Source organism: Plectrocnemia conspersa, unplaced genomic scaffold (genome assembly GCF_051122295.1).
Source record: "Plectrocnemia conspersa isolate PC_06_02 unplaced genomic scaffold, ASM5112229v1 ptg000001l, whole genome shotgun sequence".
Taxonomy (NCBI): Eukaryota; Metazoa; Arthropoda; class Insecta; order Trichoptera; family Polycentropodidae; genus Plectrocnemia; species Plectrocnemia conspersa.
In genome coordinates, this window is record NW_028277165.1 from 4,688,307 (window position 1) to 4,711,510 (window position 23,204).

Below are 23,204 nucleotides of genomic sequence, written 5' to 3' on the forward strand. Positions count from 1 at the left end.
TAATGAACGTATGTTTTTAAGCTAATTTAACTTATATGGATTCTGATTTGGTGGAATCGCATTACAGGCTATAGATTTTGTGTAAAAAATTGCGCAAAATATAAATTAAGCAAAATACAAGTTGTCCAAATTTAATAAAAAGCATGCTACTATAGTGTATCATGTTTTGCGAGAAAATCGCCATGGAAGTTATTTCCAGTATTGTAAAATTAAAATATATGACAGGCGTCAGCCCAATGCTAGTTGACCCTTAAATAATGTTCTCGATTCATATTTTTTTTATTTACCTCCTAATTTATGTATGAATGTATTGTATTATACCGTTTTACAGCATTAAGCTATTTTTTCAGGTCATGTAGATTAGAGTTAAAACGAATCTGATTATTTTTTATTTATTTTATACATTTCAAGACCCACTAAATCTAATCTCACGCGCGACAAGTATTTTATTTACCTTGCTCTCCAATTCCAAGATGATCTCGTTCTTGAACTGCAAATCTGTGTCTCTTTCGTGTAGTTTCTGTGACAGTTTCTCCAGCATGTCTTTGAACCTGACTCCCTCTAAATCAGCTACGATGAGCGCCAAATCTTCGGCCACTTCAGCTAAGACTCCAGCCTTGAGCGTCACCTGTTCCGAACCTTCCATAGGCTCGATGGATAGATCCGATTGCAGACCTGCAAAGCAATAATAAAATATTTATTTTGAAGGCGTCGATCGATAAGGGTTGCCACGGCCGGGGTGGCATGTTTCACGATGCCATCGAAGCCGTAAATTTTAGGAGATTGGAGTAGTTGGAATCGGAAGTCTGTCGGTTGGGTGGATCGGCGACGGGTTGTGCCAGGCACCATTGGAACATGTACCATTTCGAACATTGGCAGTGCATAATATGCCTGTTTTTCACCTTGAGTCACGAAAAATTCGAGATGAACCAAGGACGTTCTTCACTTCCTAATACCTTAGGTCAAATGTGTGTAATTGAAAATCGTGATGTGTTTTTTTTTTCTATCAAAAAGAATATTAAATCACATATGAGTGGCGTACAAACTAATAGAGATGAACTCATCTTCATGATAATTTATCTGCACTTAAGCTTAGATACTGAATTCATAGCACACATTTATTATAACGTGCGTTTTTTCAAGTACTATAATATCAACAATTCATAACTGTACAATAAATTTTGTAAAATATTTGCAGATTGCAAACTTAAACTCGTTTGCATACCTAATAATTAATATGATCCACAGTGTATTGCGCTATACATTGTTGCGAAAAAGGAAGCTTCAGTATGAATTATTGTTCCAGCACGACATTCTTCATCGCTACCAGGCCAAAAGACGGATTATACAATTGTTGTATAATCCATAACGGACACAACTGGGTCATCAGAGTGGTAGTCTTCTTTCGGCAGTAACCTTTTCCACTCGCTTTAGTGTGGTGAATGCACGCACCATGTCGATTTATTATAGTATTTTTTTTTCATTTTTAATGTTTCTAGAATGCTTTTTTTTTGTACGAATATTATAAATTATTTAATAACATAATACATACGATTCGCTCGCGTGCAAGAATTTCCTAATTGACTCAAAAATGTATGTAATTGTTTAAGCGTAGACAATGATGGAAATAAATCGTTGAATATAAAAAAATATGCGATAGATTCGCTTTTTATCAATGGTAAAATTCAGAATTAATTATATTTTATTGTATGGTTGAAGACATTAAATTAACTTGTATTGATTGCCAAGTTGGGCATAGAAACGACCATGAGAGTGTTTTTTTTTATAAAATTTAGTTCAGAAAGATATATGTACGTACAATAATTAATTGTGACGTCTAGAATCAATAACAACAGCGACTCTTAAATACGTTTACTTTTACTGTTACTTAGTATTTTTAAATATTGAATATATTATTGGGATCAACCATAATCGTTGCATCAAAATTAGTCGCAATGATTGTGATCTTTAGATGCCCTTCTATTTTCTTGTCAACGTAAATAAACGGTATTGCCAATCCTCGCGGAGGGATCCATTCAAAGCACTTGCATGAAATCAGTGAACATATGTTAAGGTCGGTGCATATCAGAACGATAGATAAGTGATATGAGTCGCTGACTATCGATCTTAAATATGGACCTTATTGTTTTTAAATTTCTATCGTGTCAAGAAAATTGGAATTAGCGATTATTATAATATAATATATAATTATAATTCACAGATAAGGTTTATTTAAATTGTGCTAATCTCATGAATGATGTGAGAATTAGCAACTTCTGTTATTAGAGAATATCTTATATGTATAAAAAAAAAATTCTGCCAAACAGGTATCAAACGCAGCATTCCCGAATTATTCCATATAATGCCGATGTTGCAAATCTGGGCAAATTTCGAATTTATTAAAAGTTGAAATGGTGTCCGTAAAGTATAGACTGGTAACACAGAGGTAAATTTGCATTTAAAAAAATTAAAATAATTTTTTTTTTTATTAAAAAACGAGTCTTATGGTAAATTGACCGGGCCCCCATACGAGCTTTTATGCGACTTGGCATATAGCTAACGCTAGTATTTGGTTCCTTTTAAAGATATAGACTTAATTTTTTGATACAAAATAGAGCTTTTGAATATACTTATGATACTGTTTAAAAAAATTAAAAAAAAGTTTTTTTTTCCAAAACACGTTTAGTGTTATGAGTCGATCGACCATACATACGCTTATAAGACTTGCAATATAGTTAAGGTCAGTGTAAGCTTATTTATACATATTTAAAGTTGAATTTTGGTGACAGTAGAGAATTCTTAAGCATCCTGTTTATGTTTGTTAGCAAAATCAAATGTGTAAATTTTTCGCAAAATGGCGACAAGTATAAAAATTTAAACACTCGTAACTCAGTAGGTTTAAATTTTAACGAAAAGGTCGCTATATATGAAACGTTTAAAAGCATAAACTTCATCTAAATAAAATATATAAAAAAAAAAATTTTGCTTCAAAACAAGCGATGTATCAGTTCGATCGGACCCCCATACGAGCCATTTTGAGACTTTCAGAAGAGTTAACGCTCTTAACTGCTTGGCTTTCAAGATTAAAAATTATTTTTTTATTATCGTATAGAACTACCGTATACTATAAGTTCTGTATGAAAAAAAAATATAAATATATTTTACAAAATGGCGGCCAATGTAAAATTTTAAAAGTGTCATAACTTGGCAAAATGAAATCCTACTGAAAAATGTTGTATGCAAAAAGTGTTTAAAAGCTTAATTTGCACTAAAAAAAAATTTTTTTTTAATTAAAAAACGAGTCTTATGGTAAATTGACCGCCCCCCCCCCATTCATAAAAAACTTTTATTCATAAAAAAATATTATTAAAAATCAAATTGCAAATTGAAATCATTTAATTGTAAATTATGATATATTGTATATAATATATTCTAAATTACATATTATATATGTCACTGATTTCTAGACTTTCAGTCTATACAATAACAAATAATCTAGTTAAAGCGTAAATAATGCATATTGTTTTTTATATTGATATTTTACGCAGATTTTATTGTGTAATACCGGTAGTACCGAAGGTCGATTTTTGTCCCAATACCTTTATTACCTGTATTGAAATCCCTACTTGTACGCTAATATTTAATTTTTTTCACATTTTTTTATAGATCCTTAAAATATAAATAAAATATAATATATGTTTATTTATGTTATTAATATTTGAAATGCGTTATTAATAAAATAACATATTTTTACCTTAAATCTTTATAAAAATATGGATATTCATGGCTACAAGAAGAGTCTTTATAAATGCTACTACCGTTTCTTCACTATTTATCTAGTTTTGGTTTACTGAGTGATTAGTATAAGTACTTAAAAAAAATATAATCTCTGTAGAGAAAGTGAATTTATGTCATCGTTTACCTCATGAATTTCTTCAAGGCAATACTGCGACTGTCGCAAGTAAAAGAATACAATGTGAACGATAAATATATAAATCAACAGATTCAATAGTAAAAGATCATATTTTCTGATCATCCATATTAAAAAAAACATCACAAAGATTAACTTAAGAATGGGAATGAACCAATTATCCATAGTGAGACAATTATACATATGAGCAATTTTTTAATGAACCGCTGAAGTGAAGATACAAAATTATAAGTTTACAATAATAAGATATAGAAACAATTTTGGACCAGAATAGATAAGCATATTTTAGGATGAAACCCACCAAAAATGGTAATGCTTTATATTTGTGAAAAATAAAGAGTTTTGTAAACCAATATATTTAGAAATGAACAATTAGAAAAATAAACACTGTCGTGGCGACCGTTCACCAAACAAGATAACGTTTCTGGGAAATAATTTTTGAACGGCTTTTTCGAAACCACTTTAAAGTGAAATAAGAAAGCGCAATAATATATTTTTTAAAAATATATATGAGATTGTCTAATCACATATTTTTCCAGCCGGCAAGGATAGCAACAGTTGCAATCCACGGCATAAAGCTAATCATACAGAGTAGAAAGTCCATCGCACTTTCTTTTTCTCTTACCACGACGACAGTGTTTCTTTTAACCCTTGAATTGTTGGCCGCCATTCGCCAAGCTCTAATCCTTAGCCGGCCGTCCCCATTAAAGACTTTTATGAAGAGGGTTTCTAATGTGTTAAGCATTTTTGTTACATATGTACATGTATCTTCATATAAATATACATTTATATACGATCATAACTCACATTTATGTATAAAAAAGTACTTTATTATTTAAATAAATATCATATAACTATAATAACACGTTTGTATCATATTACCAAAAAGATGATACACCTATACACAATAATGCATCACGAGAGGCAGACGTGTGATACGTGACTCGGTATAATGTGTCAAACGTGACTGTACCTTAAAGTTTCAATTGTGCATCGTAAATAATAGACAGTATCGATAAACATATATACACACGTATTATTATTTATTATGTATGATAATAAGCAGTGAAGAAAGTTCCTATAACATTACTTCACTTTAGTTTCATCATTCTGGATAATAAAAATAGTTTTAGAATCATACAAGATCTTATAGAATGACTCACGATCCGTATACAGGTAATCAAGATCGTGTTGGGTAAATCTTTTTAATGTAGAGCACAAAGCAAACAATGCAATGAATAAATAGCCAAGCTCACCTGAGTCATCGTCGTGCGTAGATCTTAGATGTTGGCAAAGAGCTCTCAGTTGTCTATACACGTGCAGTGCTTCTGCGTGAAGAGCTGGCCCTGGAATCATGCCATCAGGACCATTTCCACCGTCCATCTCAGCTTGTAAGGATCTCTTCAGTCCCATGTTTCCGTTACTTGCAATATTACCCATGGGACCTCCGACTCTTTCGGTCAATGTAGTGTTTTCTCGTTGCAATCGTTCTACATCCGTCACGGATTTTTTGTACTTCATCTCCTGCAATGATAGTATCATCGATCAAATATAATTTATTTAAAACGCCATGGATACTATGATAAAAGTATAAAGGCATGCATTATCTAGTTAACCTGTTCCCTAACGTGTCTTTCAAGCAACATTGTCCTATCGGTAGCTTCTTCTAATTGAGATGACATCGAATCTCTCTCGTTGAACGCTGCTTGTAATCTTTTCTCCAGTTCAGTTTTTTGGTCTAGTAGTATGTGGACTTCTTCTCTCAAAGTTTCCATACTGCTTATATGGTCCTAATAATAAGTAATACAAATAATTTGCATCAATACTTCTTATACGATTCTATAAAAAATATATCAATCAATTAATTTATGACTAGATTTATAATTGAAGTATAAATATGTGCAAGTTAATTGGAATTAGAAGCCCACCCACTGTTCGTCAAAGTTTTCACCGTCTAAAAACCATTTCCGTATAAACATTAAAAACAAATACAAGATGGTTCATTAAAACGCACTGTTTTAAGTGCATTTTATTGACATAAAATTGCAAAAAATTGCAGTAGTAAAATAAAAAAACACATTTGTTCAAATCGATGACGTTATTGTACCAAAAATTGATTGAAAAATACATATTCTAGACAAAAAACTCGGAGAAAACATATTTGAAGCATATATGAATTCGTCAAAAAAGTGAAACTATCAAAATCAGTGAAAACCTATGAGTACTTATAACATTTTTTGTGGTTTATAAACCTAACATAAATTAAAAATGCTTTCGTTATGTATTCACTAAAATTATTATATTATAGAAATAATATTAATGGAAAATATAATTAAATTAATATATACAAAAAAATCACTGGTATCCAATTTGGGGTTCAGAATAAAATAATATTATGAATAATTATAAAATCATCAATACCGAAAAAACAATGGTTCTTCAAACATAAAAAAATTGTAAAAAAGAAATAATATCATTATATAAAAAAATGAATAAGATAGAGCATATTCATACTTCTAAAATAATCGTTAAAATACATTGTGGTTCTCAAACTGTTGTTAATTTTAAATTTAAAAATATAATATTTTATCTCAGCATTATCAATTCGTTTACAGTACGTTACATCTCTTTTTAAATAAATAGTAGATTAATATATGTAAGGTTTTAATTAAAATAAGATTATTAGTGGATTTTAATGCAATAATAATAGATATAATGAATTATGAAAAATGGACAAAATTTACCAATGGTTTATTATATTATATATAAAAAACATTAAAAATAAAATATTAATGTAATAGAACATATTTATATTTATAAACTATAAAAAAACGTCAGAATACAATTAGTGGCTCTCAAATTTTTTTAAATTATAAATATTGTATCTCATCAATACTACTCTGGTTACAGTTTAATATTTCTCACCTATTAGTATTTTTGAAAAGTAAATAGTATATTAATATGTGTGAGGATGATGAAATAATATACAGGCGGCCCTCGACTTTCGAACGTTCGACTTTCGCACAATTCGCTATTTCGCACATTTAAAAAAAAAACAATTTTTTTAAATTTAATTTTTTTTTAAAACGTTTTAATAGCGGTGAATTTTTTGCTTCAATCGGACGTTCGTATGATACAAACAGGTCTACGATATGTTCAATTTTGCAAAATAAAAATATAATTAAAGAATACGTTCAAAATTGTGGAAAATAAAGATATATTTCCACAATCTTTAATGATATGTTTCCAAAAAAAACAGCAAAAAAAAACATGGATGAAATGGAAAATCTTTGTCATCGTAGATCGTAGATGACCAACATCAAAAAGATGTCTCTCTGAGTATTTCAATTATTCAAGCAAAAGCTCTTAGTTTGCACAAAGATTGGAAGGATAGATTAAAAAAATATTTTAACACGGTTTTTCAAGCAAGTAACGGTTGGTTTTACAATTTTAGAATGAATTCTTTTCATAATATTACATTTTTAGAGAATCGGCTGATGCGGATAAAGATGCTGCAAAAGAATTTATTTTCTAATTATCCAAAATTATTGAAGATGTAGAATATTCCTCTAGCCCAATATTTAATGTAGATGAGACAGGTTTATTTTGGAAAACTCTTTAACAATGAAAAATATGAATGAAGCCTTCACGCACCTTGACAAATTTTTAAATATTATGGAAGATTGTGATCCCAATGGAGAACGCATATCTCAAGTGCGCGGGGCGATCAATAAAAACATAGCATGTTATAAAATACTATATGAAGAAAAGAAAAAGAATAGTGGAAAACAGTTAACTCTTGATAACTTTTCAAAGGAAACACCCGCAAACCCCACTTAAACGTGTCTCTTATACGCCTCTTAAACTCCTTATATTTACTTGATAAATAAATATTTTAAAATACACACAATTTCAATTTTTTTTACTTCCCTTGACTTTCGTACATTCAACATTCGCACACATTTTCAGCAACCAATTATGTGCGAAAGTCGAGGGCCGCCTGTAAATAGATTGCAATTAATTGCATATAATTAAAATATTGCTTTTTTTAAAACACAGAATTATGCAAGTTGAACATAAAAGATCAAGCATACTAATATTTATAAATACTAAAAAATGACACAATAAAAATAGTGGTTCCAAAACTTTTTTGATTTTAAATATCAATAGAATAATAATATATCTTATTAAATACTACTTCAATTACAGCGTATAATATCTCACCTTTGAGGTATTTAATAAAATAATATATCAACACTATATATACAGATATTAATTAATACGTCTACTGCAATAACATCACAACTAAAAAACACATTTATTTAATATAAGGAAAATTGATAAATAATCTGTCAATAGAAATAAGCCTTTATAATAAAAAAAAATATGAGAGTAATATTTTAGATTAAATATGTTATATAACTAAATTAATAATTGCCAACACAACCATTATCATCGCTTTAAGTGTGTGTAAGGTGAATATTGTAATTGGTAAAAAGTGTAGTTAATGGACTATGTAATATATAAAATATTTACTATCGTCAGTAATTAATTTTAAGTAAGCATATATTTAGAATATTCATAGTTATTTTTTTAACTCAAATCAATTGAATATTATGAGCAAAATATGAGGTTTAATTAACTATAATATACAAAGATAAAAACTCACAATAACTATAATTGTGTTACAAACTTAATTTTGAACATGAATTAACTATACATTTTTTAGATAAAAAAAGCGTGCATAAAAACGAGGTGTATCATAAAATAAACCAAATAAAACATTAACCTTTCATAATTAAGAGGCTTCTATGTGATGTGTCGATGTGTTTTTTAAAGAGTTTAAATAGTGCTAATTTTCTAAACATTGACATTTCATTGATCTATTTTTTCCCTTGAATTATGCAAATGTTTATCAAATGTCTTCAAGTATTTTTTATTTCCGATTCTTAAATGTGAATCACATATACATTAGGCAACAAAGCAATAAAAGACCAACGATCCACATTCAAGATTTCTACCAATGTTTACCCAAGAACTTATTTCGAACTCACGAGCCAAATATTAGCTCGAGTAAAAACAGCATCGAAGCATTTTTCCCATAAAGCTAAATTTACATCAACGATTCGTAACGCATTGAGATTAGATTTGGCTAATCTTTTTCATTCAAAAGTTGAAAGGAATATTTGAAGGTCTCGCACAATTCAAAGGATCGTGTAACATTATTGATATGGATAATTCTGTCATTGTCTCCGGTTCGCTGACATTAAAACCTTGATTTTTTCAAAGGAAATCCGTAATAATAAATAAACGCGGCTTTATATAAATAAATACATTCTAATCTTTTTCGTCATTTTTTAGATCATTTCAACAGTTGCGGTAAGTGGCTGCGTACATGACTCAAGGTCTTGAGATGATAAAATCTGTTACGCAAATTCGCAATCTAACGCTCACCTGAAGACTGGTCTTCCTCATGGAGTTTTGGTCCCTAAGTCCTTGTAGTTGCGAGGTGAGAAGGATCTCTTGGGCAGAAGCATCCTTCAATTGGTTCGTTAGCCTAGTGTTTTGAGCCGTGAGCTCAGTTATTAAAGAAGTTTTTTCTCTATCGCTCTGAAAAAAAAAACATAATAAATAAAGTTAATGGCTGTCATAAAATTATACAAATGAACCATGGTGTGCGAGTGAAAAAATCAATTTATTATATATAAAGACCTTTTCAATGTCACAAGTTCATTTTCTTTTGCGTTCAATACTGTCGTTATGGAAACGCTATATCAGCGCTTTCAATACCATAAGCGCTATATATTTATTGTATAGTGTTTTAAGTCATTAAAACTATTTTAATATGTGGAAAATTATACCATTTTGTATATTAAACAAATTAATAATTGAGTTATTAAAATTAATCGAGTCATCCAATACTTTTCTAAACTTAATTGTGGCAGTTTAAATTAATATTTGTATTTTTCTGTAGAAAATTTAGCATATAAAATAAACATATGATGATCCAAATTTATATACGTATTTAAACTGCGATTTTGCTCATAGCAATGAGTATAAATTGACGCGTCGAACACGAGAAAAAGACTCGGCGCATATAGGTGTTAAAAGCGCAATAAACAAGTTGCCAGTTATTTTTTTTAAAACAATTTTCAGTGACAATAAAAAATCAGATAAATTAGCTAAAACCATACATGTTGGCCGTTCACTAAAAAAATAATAATAAAAAGCCATTGTATTACAATGACAAATGCAGCAGGTTGAATGCAAAATGACTGGTATAAAGTTGCTAAATCTCCACTTATTTAAATGCATTTTTAAAAAAAAAGGAAAATAAATAAATCAAATTACAATTCTACATGTTTGATACTGGCCGTAGCATCAAGAGTGGACTAGAAGTTTAACTACACAGAATCTATTGCGTGCACCACTGCCTTTACCCTACGAGTCCAACCCTTCAGGTGGGCACCCAGCTTGTAACGGCCGAGTGAGCGATTCTCTACGTCCCGTAGTACTAAATATGTTAATGGAGATATATTAGTTTTTCTCCCGAGCGCTCAAGAAGATGTGCTCTAGTTGGCTAACTGGCATTGCAATTGCATTGCGTATCATCCTAGTAACACCCCCAGGTATACGAGGGTGTTAATGCTACCTCATTTTTGAGGCCGAGCATTTTGGCTTGCTTGCATTAATTTGCTATGCTTTGCTCGTCCTAAGTAGTGTCTCGCGCTCTACCTCAGAAGGCCAGCCCATAAAGTAGCTTCCTCTCAAGGATTTGGGATTTAACTCAAGAAGGGTCCTTTGCTCTCCTACACTGAGGGATGGCGAGAGTCCAGCGTCTGGTGAATTGGCGCCCAGAATCGAGAGTGGACGAATAAGTGTATATAAACACATACATAGAGCATATCGTTAATTTCCATTCAGACCTCGCTTCCGCCAGTATTTCTATACGAGAACTTTCAATTTTAACTACTAAAGATTTTGTATCGGGACAAATCGAAAATTTATTTCTGAGAACCACTGGTTTTTGCGCCGTCTTGATCACTAGAAATGCTTGCAGTGTTGAAATTAAATAATGAAGAAAAAATAAATAAACAGCTCATTGGTTAATCACATTTATACAAATATAAAAGCCCAACGATGTATTAAATAAAAATTATTTCAGAAGTAGCTCCAAAAATATGTGTGAATAATTATTATTAGAACAACTTATTTTTAATAAGATAGTTCGGAATTTGGCTTTTGAGGATCTTTTGATATCTCCGGTAAAAAATAATAAACGTGATAGGCGAAATAAATTTAAGATTTTGTTACCAACTGAAAAACATATCGAAAATCTAAATTATTTTTAAACAAATTTTCTCACAATTAAGCCAACATCAACAAAAAGCGATTTTTTTCTATTCTACTCTCTACAGAGAGACTGAGAAGACTAAGAAAACTGCCGCTTCTCTCTTCACGTACATTCGAAATTCCAACAACCACTGAATTTTCTGACGCAAAGATTTTTATGTATTTTTAAAAATTATACGTGATTAAAAATTGTTGTACAATAATAATAATATTTTATAACTAAATAACTTTTAAATCAATGAAAAGCGTTTGATATTCATGAGAGACATCTGTATATTATTGGCAATAGGAAGATCAAGGTCAAAATGCAGCCAGTTTTTTATGTATTCTAAACTGCCGGTTTTTAATCTGACAAATAATTGTATAGTAATAAAAACAAATTATATTTTGCATAGTATTTTGCAATACCAATAATAATTTTTTTTTCTTAATAAATTTATATGTACATTCATACATACCTATCTGATATCAAATTTTAATGTTTCCGGTTAATTAAAAGTATAATGGATCCAATTTAAGGTAATTTTGTGAATTTTATTGGGTGGATTCAAATTATTAGGAGTCAGTATTCAAAGTCCTTTGAGATAATTATCTAATTTATAATTTCATTTTATTTTCTTTAGTCATGATACTTACACAATCTAAATTATTTTTAATTAGAATAATAGTGTTCTAAATTAATAATATGCTATTTAAAGAAATATTACGATATGTCGGATTACACTCATAAAACCTATTATCATTATTCTATGTTAACAAATCGTGACTTTCGGCTTATCGGAGACTAATCTTGTTATTTCATTTATGGATTAAAGTAAACTGTAAGATGCGTAGATTATTTAATGAATATGCTCAAGGATTTCACACAAAAACAAGATTTTTACGCAAATCGCGTCGATTTCGCTGAATCGTTAATTTTGTTAATTTCCATCAGGAATGTTGAAATAATACAAAATCAAAAAATGTTATAATATCTATTGTAGAAATAAAGTTTTGACGATCTTTTATTACAAATAAAGGTGAGATATGATTTAGGCTACAAAAATAATTGAAAAATCAATTTTTAAAATTAGCACTACTACTTATTATAACTCGTATAAGTTATTTGAATTTAGAAGAAGTAATAAAAACGAGCTAAAGGAATCCATAATTACTTTTTCTTCAGTTACTGGTTTGGAAATTTATGTACTATTAATTCACTGAACCGCGTGACGTAAACCATTAATTCGTTTATTGATTCAGTCTTTGTCAATTTAATAAAATTAGTGTCTTGACCTTAACTTATATAACAGTTTTTCGTCTTTTACAAAATGTATTTATATATAATATTATAGATCACTGCTATAAGTTAGTGACTAATACATGAAAGGTCTGTGGATGAATCTCACATGGATCCTATTATTATTCAATATATATATATATTTTACGAACTATCTCATTACATAGTTAGTAGTTGTTTATTGTGTAAACCCCGTTGTAAATAAAATCAATAAATACAATATTAAAAAAATAATAAGTGACCGATTTTTATGTTTATAAAATTCTTGAATAAAAGGGAAATCAACGGAGATAATCACGTTTATTTATGTACTCAAAATTAACTGAAATATCATTATGATCTCTATTTTTTATTAATTTTTTAATACAAAGCAATTATATAGTCAAGCGTTAATCAATTGAGCTTCCAATTATTCATCTCGAGGTCGCTTGCCATATGTTGGTTAAGAGTTGATTTAATAACCGAATCACGTTACCCCCCTGTGACGGCAATGAAACGCAAAATCACGGTCGTATTTCTACTTTTTATTTTTAAAATATATAAAAGCCACCTCTGTATGGTTCAATTGTCATGCGGCACACAGTTTGGCAACGATTGATGGCGCAATTAGACTGTTTGATTCTGCTCTGTGTACAACTTCCGATTATTTACGGTTAGGCAACAGCTACAATTGCACTTTTGAGTAACAAACTGTTTTCTGGTTTACTTCCCGGTCCATATAGAACCGGTTCGGTTCGGTTCTGGACGCTAAATAACAACGACTTTCTTTAGAAGAAGACTTAAGTTGATTCCATAACGTCTGCGTCTCTATATTATACTCGAAAGTTAACTTGAACGCAATTGATGACTATCGGTGTACGGACTAACTTATAATTAAGATTTTTTCTAGATAAACTACATTTCTTGTTAAAAGATATCTATATAGAAAGCTCAACGATTAATGTATTCAACCTGTTTAATAATATTTACTGCTTTGAAATATTTATATACAAAGAAAATGATTGCGCTGAATTTAGTATACATAGCATAATTTAAAAAAAAATTTGTCATCCAAAATATAATAAGAATTAAATAGAATCAATCCATAAATTAAATAATTTATGTAAATTAATCTTATCGTCATTTAGATCAAATTTTCTATTGTTATCCAAAGAAAAATCATGAAAATACAATATTTGTGACTAATGCATTTATAAAATGAACCTATGATTGTTTTTTATAAGACAGGGCTCGGCAATTTAATTTGGAAGAAGCTTGTGAGAAAAAAATAAATTTGTGAGATCCTTGGGTGAATTCTTATTATGTAATCTATGAATTTTACGGTTTACTTTAATCCATAAATGGATTAACAAGATAAGGTTATTTAAAAAAAATATGATTTGCTAACAGAGTAATGCTAATAAGATCCTTTTTTGTGAGTGTAATTCAATATATTATAAGAACTTTTATTTAGAACACCAAATAAAGCTTAACTAATCTGATTAAAAATAATTCAGATTATAGATAATCTGAATTAAGTTTTAATCCAAAAAGTACAACGAATAAATTAAATTAAATTATAAATAAGATAATAAGCTCAGAGAATATTAAATATTCTTAAATTAAATCCACCTAATTAAATACACAAGATTGTCTTTAATTAGATAAATTATACTTTAAATTGAGCGGAAATAATACAATTTGATATCAAATAAATATATATGTACATATAAATTCAATAAAAATATTTTTTAGAGTATTAATCAATATTGATATTGCAGATTTACATCATTATTTATCTCATTTAAAACTGGTAATTCAGAATATATATAAACTAGCTGTATTTTCACATTGAACTACTCCCAATAATATATCAATAATATTCTCGCGAAAATCAAACGATAAAATATATTTTATTTTAAGCCTTTTTAATTTAAGTAAAACCTATTATGTCTGGATATGAAAATTAGTGGTTAAGTTGAATTCTGGATTTTAGACGTCGTAACTAAACCAGAATTGCCGTAAAGTGGGAAGCGGCTGTTTTTGTAAATGTGTGTTTAAGATCTTACATATTAATTTATTATTTTTTAATTATTTAAAAGTATTTAAACTCTTTGATTCGTGTAAAACCTAATATACTGTCCTGACCTAGCTGTCAGATGTTTATTTTTTATATAAGGTAAAGTTATTTAAATAGAGAAAAATAACGAGAAGTTTATAAATCAACTCAAGTATATTCTAATTCATATAAATATTATAAAATTACATACTTACATATGGAAGTAAAATCTAGATATGTTTTAGAAATCGTATGAAGATATTTATGCTATGATTTTTTTTTTAAGAATGAATAGTATATTCTCTGTAAGAACTTTCCTTATGACATGACATAATAAATATTAAATTGTCATATGAAATAATTAGATTTGATATATACTTCCAGATGTAGATAAATAAAAACATTTTTTAAAAATACGAATTTATAACAAGTGGCTGAAAAACGTATTGAAAAATATTTTTAAATTTTAATTTTCTACTTTGAAAAATATTGACTAACTTCTTCGTCTACTGCTATATTAATTACAAAATGTTATTAATCATTCTAGCTATATTTATTTAGCTTAATAGTGTCTCTATTTATTTTAATTATTTAGTCGAAAAATATAATCTAAAAGAATTCAAAATATAAAGATCCTTTAAAATACAATTCATAAATATGTTTTTCTTGACCTTAGAGCTAATTTACTAAATTTAAATCGTTTATCAGATATCTGACGTCTATAAAAAATACAGATAGAGATCTAAACTTACTAGTTTTGGTATTACATTTTCTATTATAATATATTTCATATTTTAACATAAAAAAAAAATATTTTGCTATAATTGATATTTTTTTTTAATATATTAATAAAAGACAAAGTTATTAAGTTTTAAATTAATATTAAGTTGATTTTTGAGAACAATAAATTTAAATTGCTGCTATTTTATTCTAACTAATACTAATTTGTTCAAATCTTATACATTTACATCTTACTAGATGATTTAAAAATCATACATTTATGCTAAGAGAAAGTAAAGAAAAATAGATATTATATTATCTGAGAAATCTTTCCTCGTGATTTATTTATTGTTTACTTTAATACATATTAAATTGTATTTTAGAATAACATATTCAATAATAAGTGAGAAAAAAAAATTTAAGCAATTAATTTAAAAATTGTTTGTCATTGTAATAAATAACTGACTTAGAAATAATACTATTAAATTAACAATTAGTTACGCTAAAGAAGAATATGGAATTAGTCGCTTTTTCAAGCCATATTTTATTGCTGCATAGAACTATTTTATTTTATTGCCCACTTGATCATTATTCTGTTAAAAATAATATTTGTAAAGTTACGCTATCAAAAAATTCAAAATATAAGGTAATGTGTATATATAAACATATTTTATTAGTTATTAAATTTGCCTGGGATAGATTCAAACTCATTTAATATTCAATATCTATATAGATAAAAGGCAATGTTCGTATGTGTGTACTCTATAGACTCAAAAACTACTAAACCAATTTTGCTGGAAATTTCACAGTTTGTTTTTATTAGTGTAGGGAGTGTTTAGAGAGTAGTTTGAATGAAATCTAATAGGTAGAGCTGCTTTTGTTGGGCTCAAACACGCTATGACGTCATATGGCGATGTCACATCTGGGTCCGCTAGTAATTAATATAAAAAATAGCACAGTTGATCTAGAAATGGCAGTCAGAATGACACTTAATTTTATGTTTTATAGTATAGATATCTTTTTTTGGTTAGTAAAGTTTTAGGTCGATTTATCGTTTTGTGATACATTTTTTAATCGTATCACAAATAGCTTTACTTTCAAATTGAAATATTTAGTTCAGTTTATAATAAAATTATATTATTTTTTTAATGGTTAATTACCTGTTTTACTGTGTTTTCCCGTTGGTCCAATTTGGCGGTGAGGTCTCTAACATCTGACTGCAATTCTACCACTTGGGCTTCGCTTTCCTCTTCGTTGGTCTGTAGCTTCCGCCTCAGTATATGATTCTCTTGCTCCAAAGCCTGAAGACAAAACACACAGAACATTAGCGTCGTGCTTCAAAAAATCCCATCAAGAAAACTGCGTGACAGCAAACACAAACATTAGATTTTGATGATAAAATCACGTTGACACGGTGCTCTCTCACATTAGTGTTTAGGAAGCGTGCAATTTTTATGTTTGTTCTTTGACATGACAATTCTAGGTCATTACATAAAGATAATGCACATGATTCAGATAAAAAAATTTGCGTTGAGCTAACTCAAGTATAACCTAATTTGTATGTTTTCTAAAGAATGAATATATTATATTCATGATTTATTTATATTAAATTTCCTTATGAAATAATTAGGTTATATAAATTAGGGTTTATGGTACAAATAGGAGAAAATCGTAATTTGTATTTGGTACCGCTGTCAAAACTTAATCAACCGTGAAAGCTTTGAAACAATCCAGTAAGTAATCGAGCGATTGAAGCTTTTTTTTAATAATATTAAATCAAGATTGATCAATTATGATTAATTAACTTAAAGATCTAATCAAATTGAATATATTTTTAGCATCATTATGAAAGATACGAAAAAATATTTTTAATTTTTTTTTGTGTTGCCTTGGGTTTTGTTTCTTAAAGTTAAAAAAGTAAATAGCTATATAAAATAGTTTAGTATTTTTATTTTTTTTATTGCTGTAAATGTATGAAAAAATTAATTGAGTGAAAAATAACTAACAAGGCCGTTAAGATACCGGTGTTGCTTAATTTCCGAAAAAGTGTTTTTCAAAAGTCTGTATAGACTAGAGTCGATGAATTTTGTCACTGGCTTCGAAAGGCACAGTAGGTTAGTGACTGTGAAACGACGCGGACGAAACCCGTGTTGTTGGTCCAGCGCTTGCTGACAGTAATTGTGGATATTTGCGAAGAATTATATCAAACAACTTAGCAGGTGCCGAAGGAATGGCGATTTAACATCCTTTTTATGGATCGGGGTGACTTTCATACATATCCACAAATTAGGAAATGATTTCAACGACTAATTAAAATTGAATCGAATAAAATTAACTTGACAGCCTTTTAATATAAAATCAGTATTGAAAATAGGTCCTGTGGAACTAGGCGACGGCACGATTTTATTGCTTTTGACGTGAATTTTTGTCTTCTGAGAGGTGATAATTATTTTCATGTTATCCTATTGTTCTCACAGCGATGGCACGATTTTATTGCTTTTGCCCTAGACTGAAAATTTACTATATGGCAACACTGAGCACTAAAGAAAATACGAGTAATTATCAGGTAAATAATTATGAGTAGATATTTTTAATGCATAATTAAAATATTTCGCATAAAATATGATTTCAGAAAATATGTCGCAACGGTGTCTAAAAAATTGTATTACGATGTTAAAAAAAATATATAAAATGCCATTTTTGTCACGAGGCCCGGAATCATTGTTTTTCGGCGGCCCTAACTACACCTACGATATATTTTGCGGTGTTCTAAAATTCTAAAATATATTATGTATAATAGTTTCAAGATGAAGTTCGACCTCTTGGGATCATTATTTGTTTTCAGATAAGCCTAATTTGCATAACAGTTAAATGCACGTACGCAAAAACCTTTTTAAGTGCAACTCCCCCATTAATTTACACCTTCGCATATTTATGTATGTAGACGTTTCGGCTTTGTGCCTTTTCTACATGGTCGATCAAGCTCGGAAACAGTTGGTATTGGTAACAAACACTATGTGAGATTAATGGTTCAGATTAAACCGTCTGTCTGATTGTATAGAGAGAAATGGCAACATAACAAAAGTTGAGGTAGCTATGCGTGCTAGCGTATACAATAGAATCGAAATTATATAATAATAAATTGTAAACGTTATTATATATATTATATAACGATAATTAATCGATGCCATATTATTTTTTGTTTATAATCAAAACTGTTTGGCGTCACATTAAATAAACATTAAGATCCCATTATTAAATCTTTCATATAGAATTAGTTTGACATGTATAACATGTATGCTTATTGGAACTGTGAATTTTATACGCATTTACGCATTATCGATGCTATTAGCGAATAAACGAGAGCACACGAAAGTGAAAACCGTCGTAAAGTTTCACTTCACTCGTACAGACGAAAGCTATTATTGCTATTATATTATTATATACATATGGACGAATAATCATTGATAATCGCACACTTTAGCGATTAGCGGAACACTTCCTCAGTTATTAAAAGCGAAATTACATTGACGATAGAAATTGTATTGTGCTACATTAATGTCGTAGAAGTGAATCGTGAAATAAACGTTTAGTTGCAATGCTTAAGTAAAATCATTAATGAGGTTAAGGAATTTTAAATAATAAGTTTCCCTCCAGCTCTAAAGTTAAAATTGCTAAAAAGAAAATTAAATTAAATAAAAAAATATATAGTATCTTTATGAATGTTGAAAGTGGATAATGATGCATTTTCTTGCAAAATAATAATATTTTCATTAAATTCAGTTGTCGGCTTTATCAACTGAATCATTTATTATGAAAGGGATTAACTTATTTTTTTTTATCATAAATGGGATACCACCGTGCGAAACATTTTAACAGCGCAAGTCACAAAGTACATGCTATAAATCAGAGATTAACATATCATCGCATTGAGCAAAGATAACGCGTGAATTCGGGTTTATTATCAAAACAACCTTTCATAATCTGCTTTAACGGGCTGTGGCAAGTTGTTTTAAAAATCTTACATTATTATTCACCGTCACAGTCAGGATGTTAGTGCTCGAGAACATTTACGATAGCATCGAGAAGCTGGAAGGTGCGCCACAATCATTTAAAAAAAATTATAGCTTTGCTTTAATTATAAAACTTTTTTGTGAACCTTTTAATTTGTTATAAATAAATAAATAAATGAAAATTTTAGCTTAAAGTATTAGAATCACTTATTTAAATCATGATTCAAAGGTATATGAACATACTTTAATTCGAATCTAATCCTAAGAAAATTAAAAACTACTTGGAAATATTGTTGTATTTTATAATAACAGACAATGAAATACAATTGGAATAAAGAATCGCATAAACATAATATTATATTAAAATAATTTATATTTAATATAAAAATTGTTTTAAAACAAAAAATATTTTTTTTATATTTTATTTCAATATAGGTTTAGCTCCTGAACATTTTTTACAAAGCACACTTTTTGCATTGAAGATATGTTATATTAAGTTTTTAAATTTGCCACCATTTTGCTAAACATTGACATATTTTCTATTTTTAACGAATATTTTATTTTATAACAATAATTCAAGTATTAATCTTTAAAAGAAATTAATCAATAGCCATAAAAAAATTGCTTGTGTAGGGGTCCGATTAATTTAATAAAATATTTGTTATTTTACCTGCGAATGACTTCATGCGTTTTTATATAAATGTAATATGTTTTACCTTTGTCTGAATATCCACTTTATTATTGTCGTATTAACGAGACTGTCACTATTATAGTACTTGTATATTTTTTGAAATAATGAAAATATAAACAATGTTCCAGCCATTTTTAAGAAAAGGCAAACAAACGAATAAAAATAATTTGATTTGTTACGCTATAATTTAAATTTAATAAATGGTTTAAAATATAAGTATCTTATGGCCAAGAAATATATGCGTTTTAAGCTGATTTTCAAGATGAATAAATTGATGAAATTATATTTATATACAATAGATACATTTTTAAGAACAAAAGTAAATACATGTATTTTTAGCGACTTTTGGACCACTCCTTTTCCACGCAAGGTAGTAACGATGTTTCTAGGAACCACTTTAAATATAGAAATAGTAATCGTTGTACTATCGGATTTACTTTAAAACTATTTAAAAAAAAAAAGATAAGAAAGTCTGATAAAAACTAAAATTAAAAATCGTTGTGTTATTATATGAGTGCTTCTTTCACCAGGCATCAAGGTTCTAAATAAATGCGAGCCTATTGATTTTGTTGAACTGCTAATTTTGGCTGTCGAACGGAGCAGAGCAACACCGCAGCGAATCGCTATTCGCTAAGTTCTTGTCCTTGGCCAGTTTACCCCCATTGAAGACTCCGGAGAAGGGCTTCAACGGCTTCACGATGCCTTGGTGAAGCGAGCCTTTCATTAGAAGGTCAGATAGGAGTCTCCGCCACCTCACCATAACAGTCCCTGTATAGCACGTTGCTGAGGGTCTGCACCCCCATTATTTAATGTGTTATTTTTGTGATTTATATATAATTTTAATGTCAATTTTCACATTTAAAATGGTTCGCTAGATCCACGCATATTATTTTCGATTAAGATTTGAATGTCGGTACAACATAAAAACGTTTAAGTATTTAAGTAACTTAGAGATGACAACCAAAGTATGTTCAAATGTGCTTTTTCATATTCAAAGACTGGTTACCAACTTTTTAGGTTAGTCAGAAAAATCGTGATACGATTCACATGTTATTCATTGTCCGCATATTTATGATACACTAGTGCGTATGTTATAAAAAAATCCAATTAAACCTTTGTTTCCGTTATTATAGCGTGCGATATTGAAGATGGCATCATTTTAATCGTATTTATGTCAGCGTATGTATTAATCACTTTCAGGAATAGCGATATAAAGCCTACTTTGCGTGGAAATGTGGGTAAGTAGTGTGTGGGAAGTAAACAAAAATAAAAACAGATAACAATACCGAATGCAACAGCGTAGTACTAAATATAAGTGTAATTTGGAAAGTATCTTTTAGGTAATTGTACTCGGATCGAATGTCAAAGCAAATTATGGATGTAATAACTCAATTATGAGCAGTTAGATTTGGTTGTTAAAATTTTAAAATTTATTTATTTTTTAAGTTGAAGAAAGGTTATTTTTTTGTATGCATTTTTTAATGTCATACACATTGTAGATGATAAAAAATATAACAATGATCTCAAAATCAGCTTATTCAATCGAATGATATAATCTGAACGATCTGCCGTCACGCAAGAGAGGAATTTGTTCGACGGTCATTCCGGAAGAGAACGCATTGAGTAAAAGTGTTGAAAAAATATTTAATCTCGACACTTCCATTGGAAATCTCTATTAAAGCATATCGTAAACATTTATTTTTGGCGCATTTTTTTGTTAGTAAATCGCTTTAGGCAAATAATAATTAGGAAGTGAAGTTGGATTTAAATACAAGATAAAAGTAACACACTATATAGGTTAAATAAAATATAATACAATAAAAAGGACAGTTAAATGTTAATGAATCGAATATTTTTGTTTATGCTGTATGTTAATAATTTTTTTTTTTTTGGATTAATATTTTTTTGAGAGATTATCATTCGTATAAATTATTATAATAGTTATTTATTTTATTTTAGAAACATTTACAAAAGTCAGTAAAAATATATATATATAGATATCATTACCATAACCAATCCTTGATAAAAATAATCATATTTTTTTACATATTAAACATTATTTCAAAATATTTACTAAATTAAAATACAGTCACTCTAATTATTAATGGAAAGAGAATATTTTATATATGATATAATTTTTATATACGATTAATAATTGATGAATTAGAATTTTTAAACCAGTCTTGTTTTCTTTTAGTATTTTGTATGCTACTGTACATAGTAATCAAAAAATAATTATAAGATTTAACTGTTTAGAAAATTGTAAATGGATTTCATAAATATCTATTAAAAATTAAAACGATTATTGCTTCCTATTTCTAAATCGTTATGACAAAGATTATAAATACTATAGAAATGCTTAGCAATATAGTGGCACAATAAAATGTAGCCCAGTAAGCATAAGCAATATTTTTGACTATTATTTTTTATTTATGCAATTATATACAATATTTAAATTGAAGAAGTACTATTTTTATTATGGTTGTAAAGCTTTATATGCATATATATTTTACAGATTCAACGCTCGTTTTTACCATAAAATTCAAGGATAATTCCCACGTTGGAAACCCATCGATGTTCTATTTTGATAATGTCATTCAAATATTGCGGTTAAAATCATTTTATGTACATAGTATATACCTTACTTAAAATGTTTTATTTAGATGCATGTAATAATTAATAAAAATGTGGACTGCAGTCTATTGTGTATATAACAGAAAGCTTAAGATTAATATACTAAGAAGATATTGATATAGAAATACTACACATCGACATTATTTTCATTTTGTTATATTCAATATGAAGCTGTATATGAAACTCCAGAGCAAAGTTTAACCGCAGAGAGCGCTTTCACGGTAATTTATTGCAAATGTGAGTAGTATAGTTTTACTACTTTATCTGAATTGAACCTCGAGAGCCTTCCCAAATAACCGATACGTGAACCGAAGAGATTATCAATATTTTATGGTTACGGATTCTCAGGAATTGCGAGAAGTTGTTATGCTATACAACCATTGATTTTCCAACTGGTTTAACCACGAAAGAGTAAGAGGTAATGTCAACATAAATACTGAAACTGCGACGTAGAATAATAATTATTTATTTAATATATTTTATTTTAACAATACTCGGGTTAAAGTATGGGAAAAACAAATCGATTCTGCAAAAGACAGTTACGT

The 23,204-nt window shown here is 28.7% G+C and overlaps 1 protein-coding gene across 1 annotated transcript in view; it reads right to left on the minus strand.

The window, feature by feature from the left end:
- LOC148238529 (bicaudal D-related protein homolog) overlaps nucleotides 1-23,204 on the minus strand; it is a 71,520-nt gene that overhangs the window by 3,902 nt on the left and 44,414 nt on the right. The window contains exons 2-6 of the mRNA XM_088198342.1: nucleotides 16,482-16,622; nucleotides 9,386-9,541; nucleotides 5,548-5,721; nucleotides 5,188-5,455; nucleotides 455-675 (exon numbers count right to left, since the gene is read on the minus strand). Of these exons, the coding sequence (XP_088054468.1) occupies nucleotides 455-675; nucleotides 5,188-5,455; nucleotides 5,548-5,721; nucleotides 9,386-9,541; nucleotides 16,482-16,622 (960 nt within the window). The remainder of the gene's footprint in view (nucleotides 1-454; nucleotides 676-5,187; nucleotides 5,456-5,547; nucleotides 5,722-9,385; nucleotides 9,542-16,481; nucleotides 16,623-23,204) is intronic.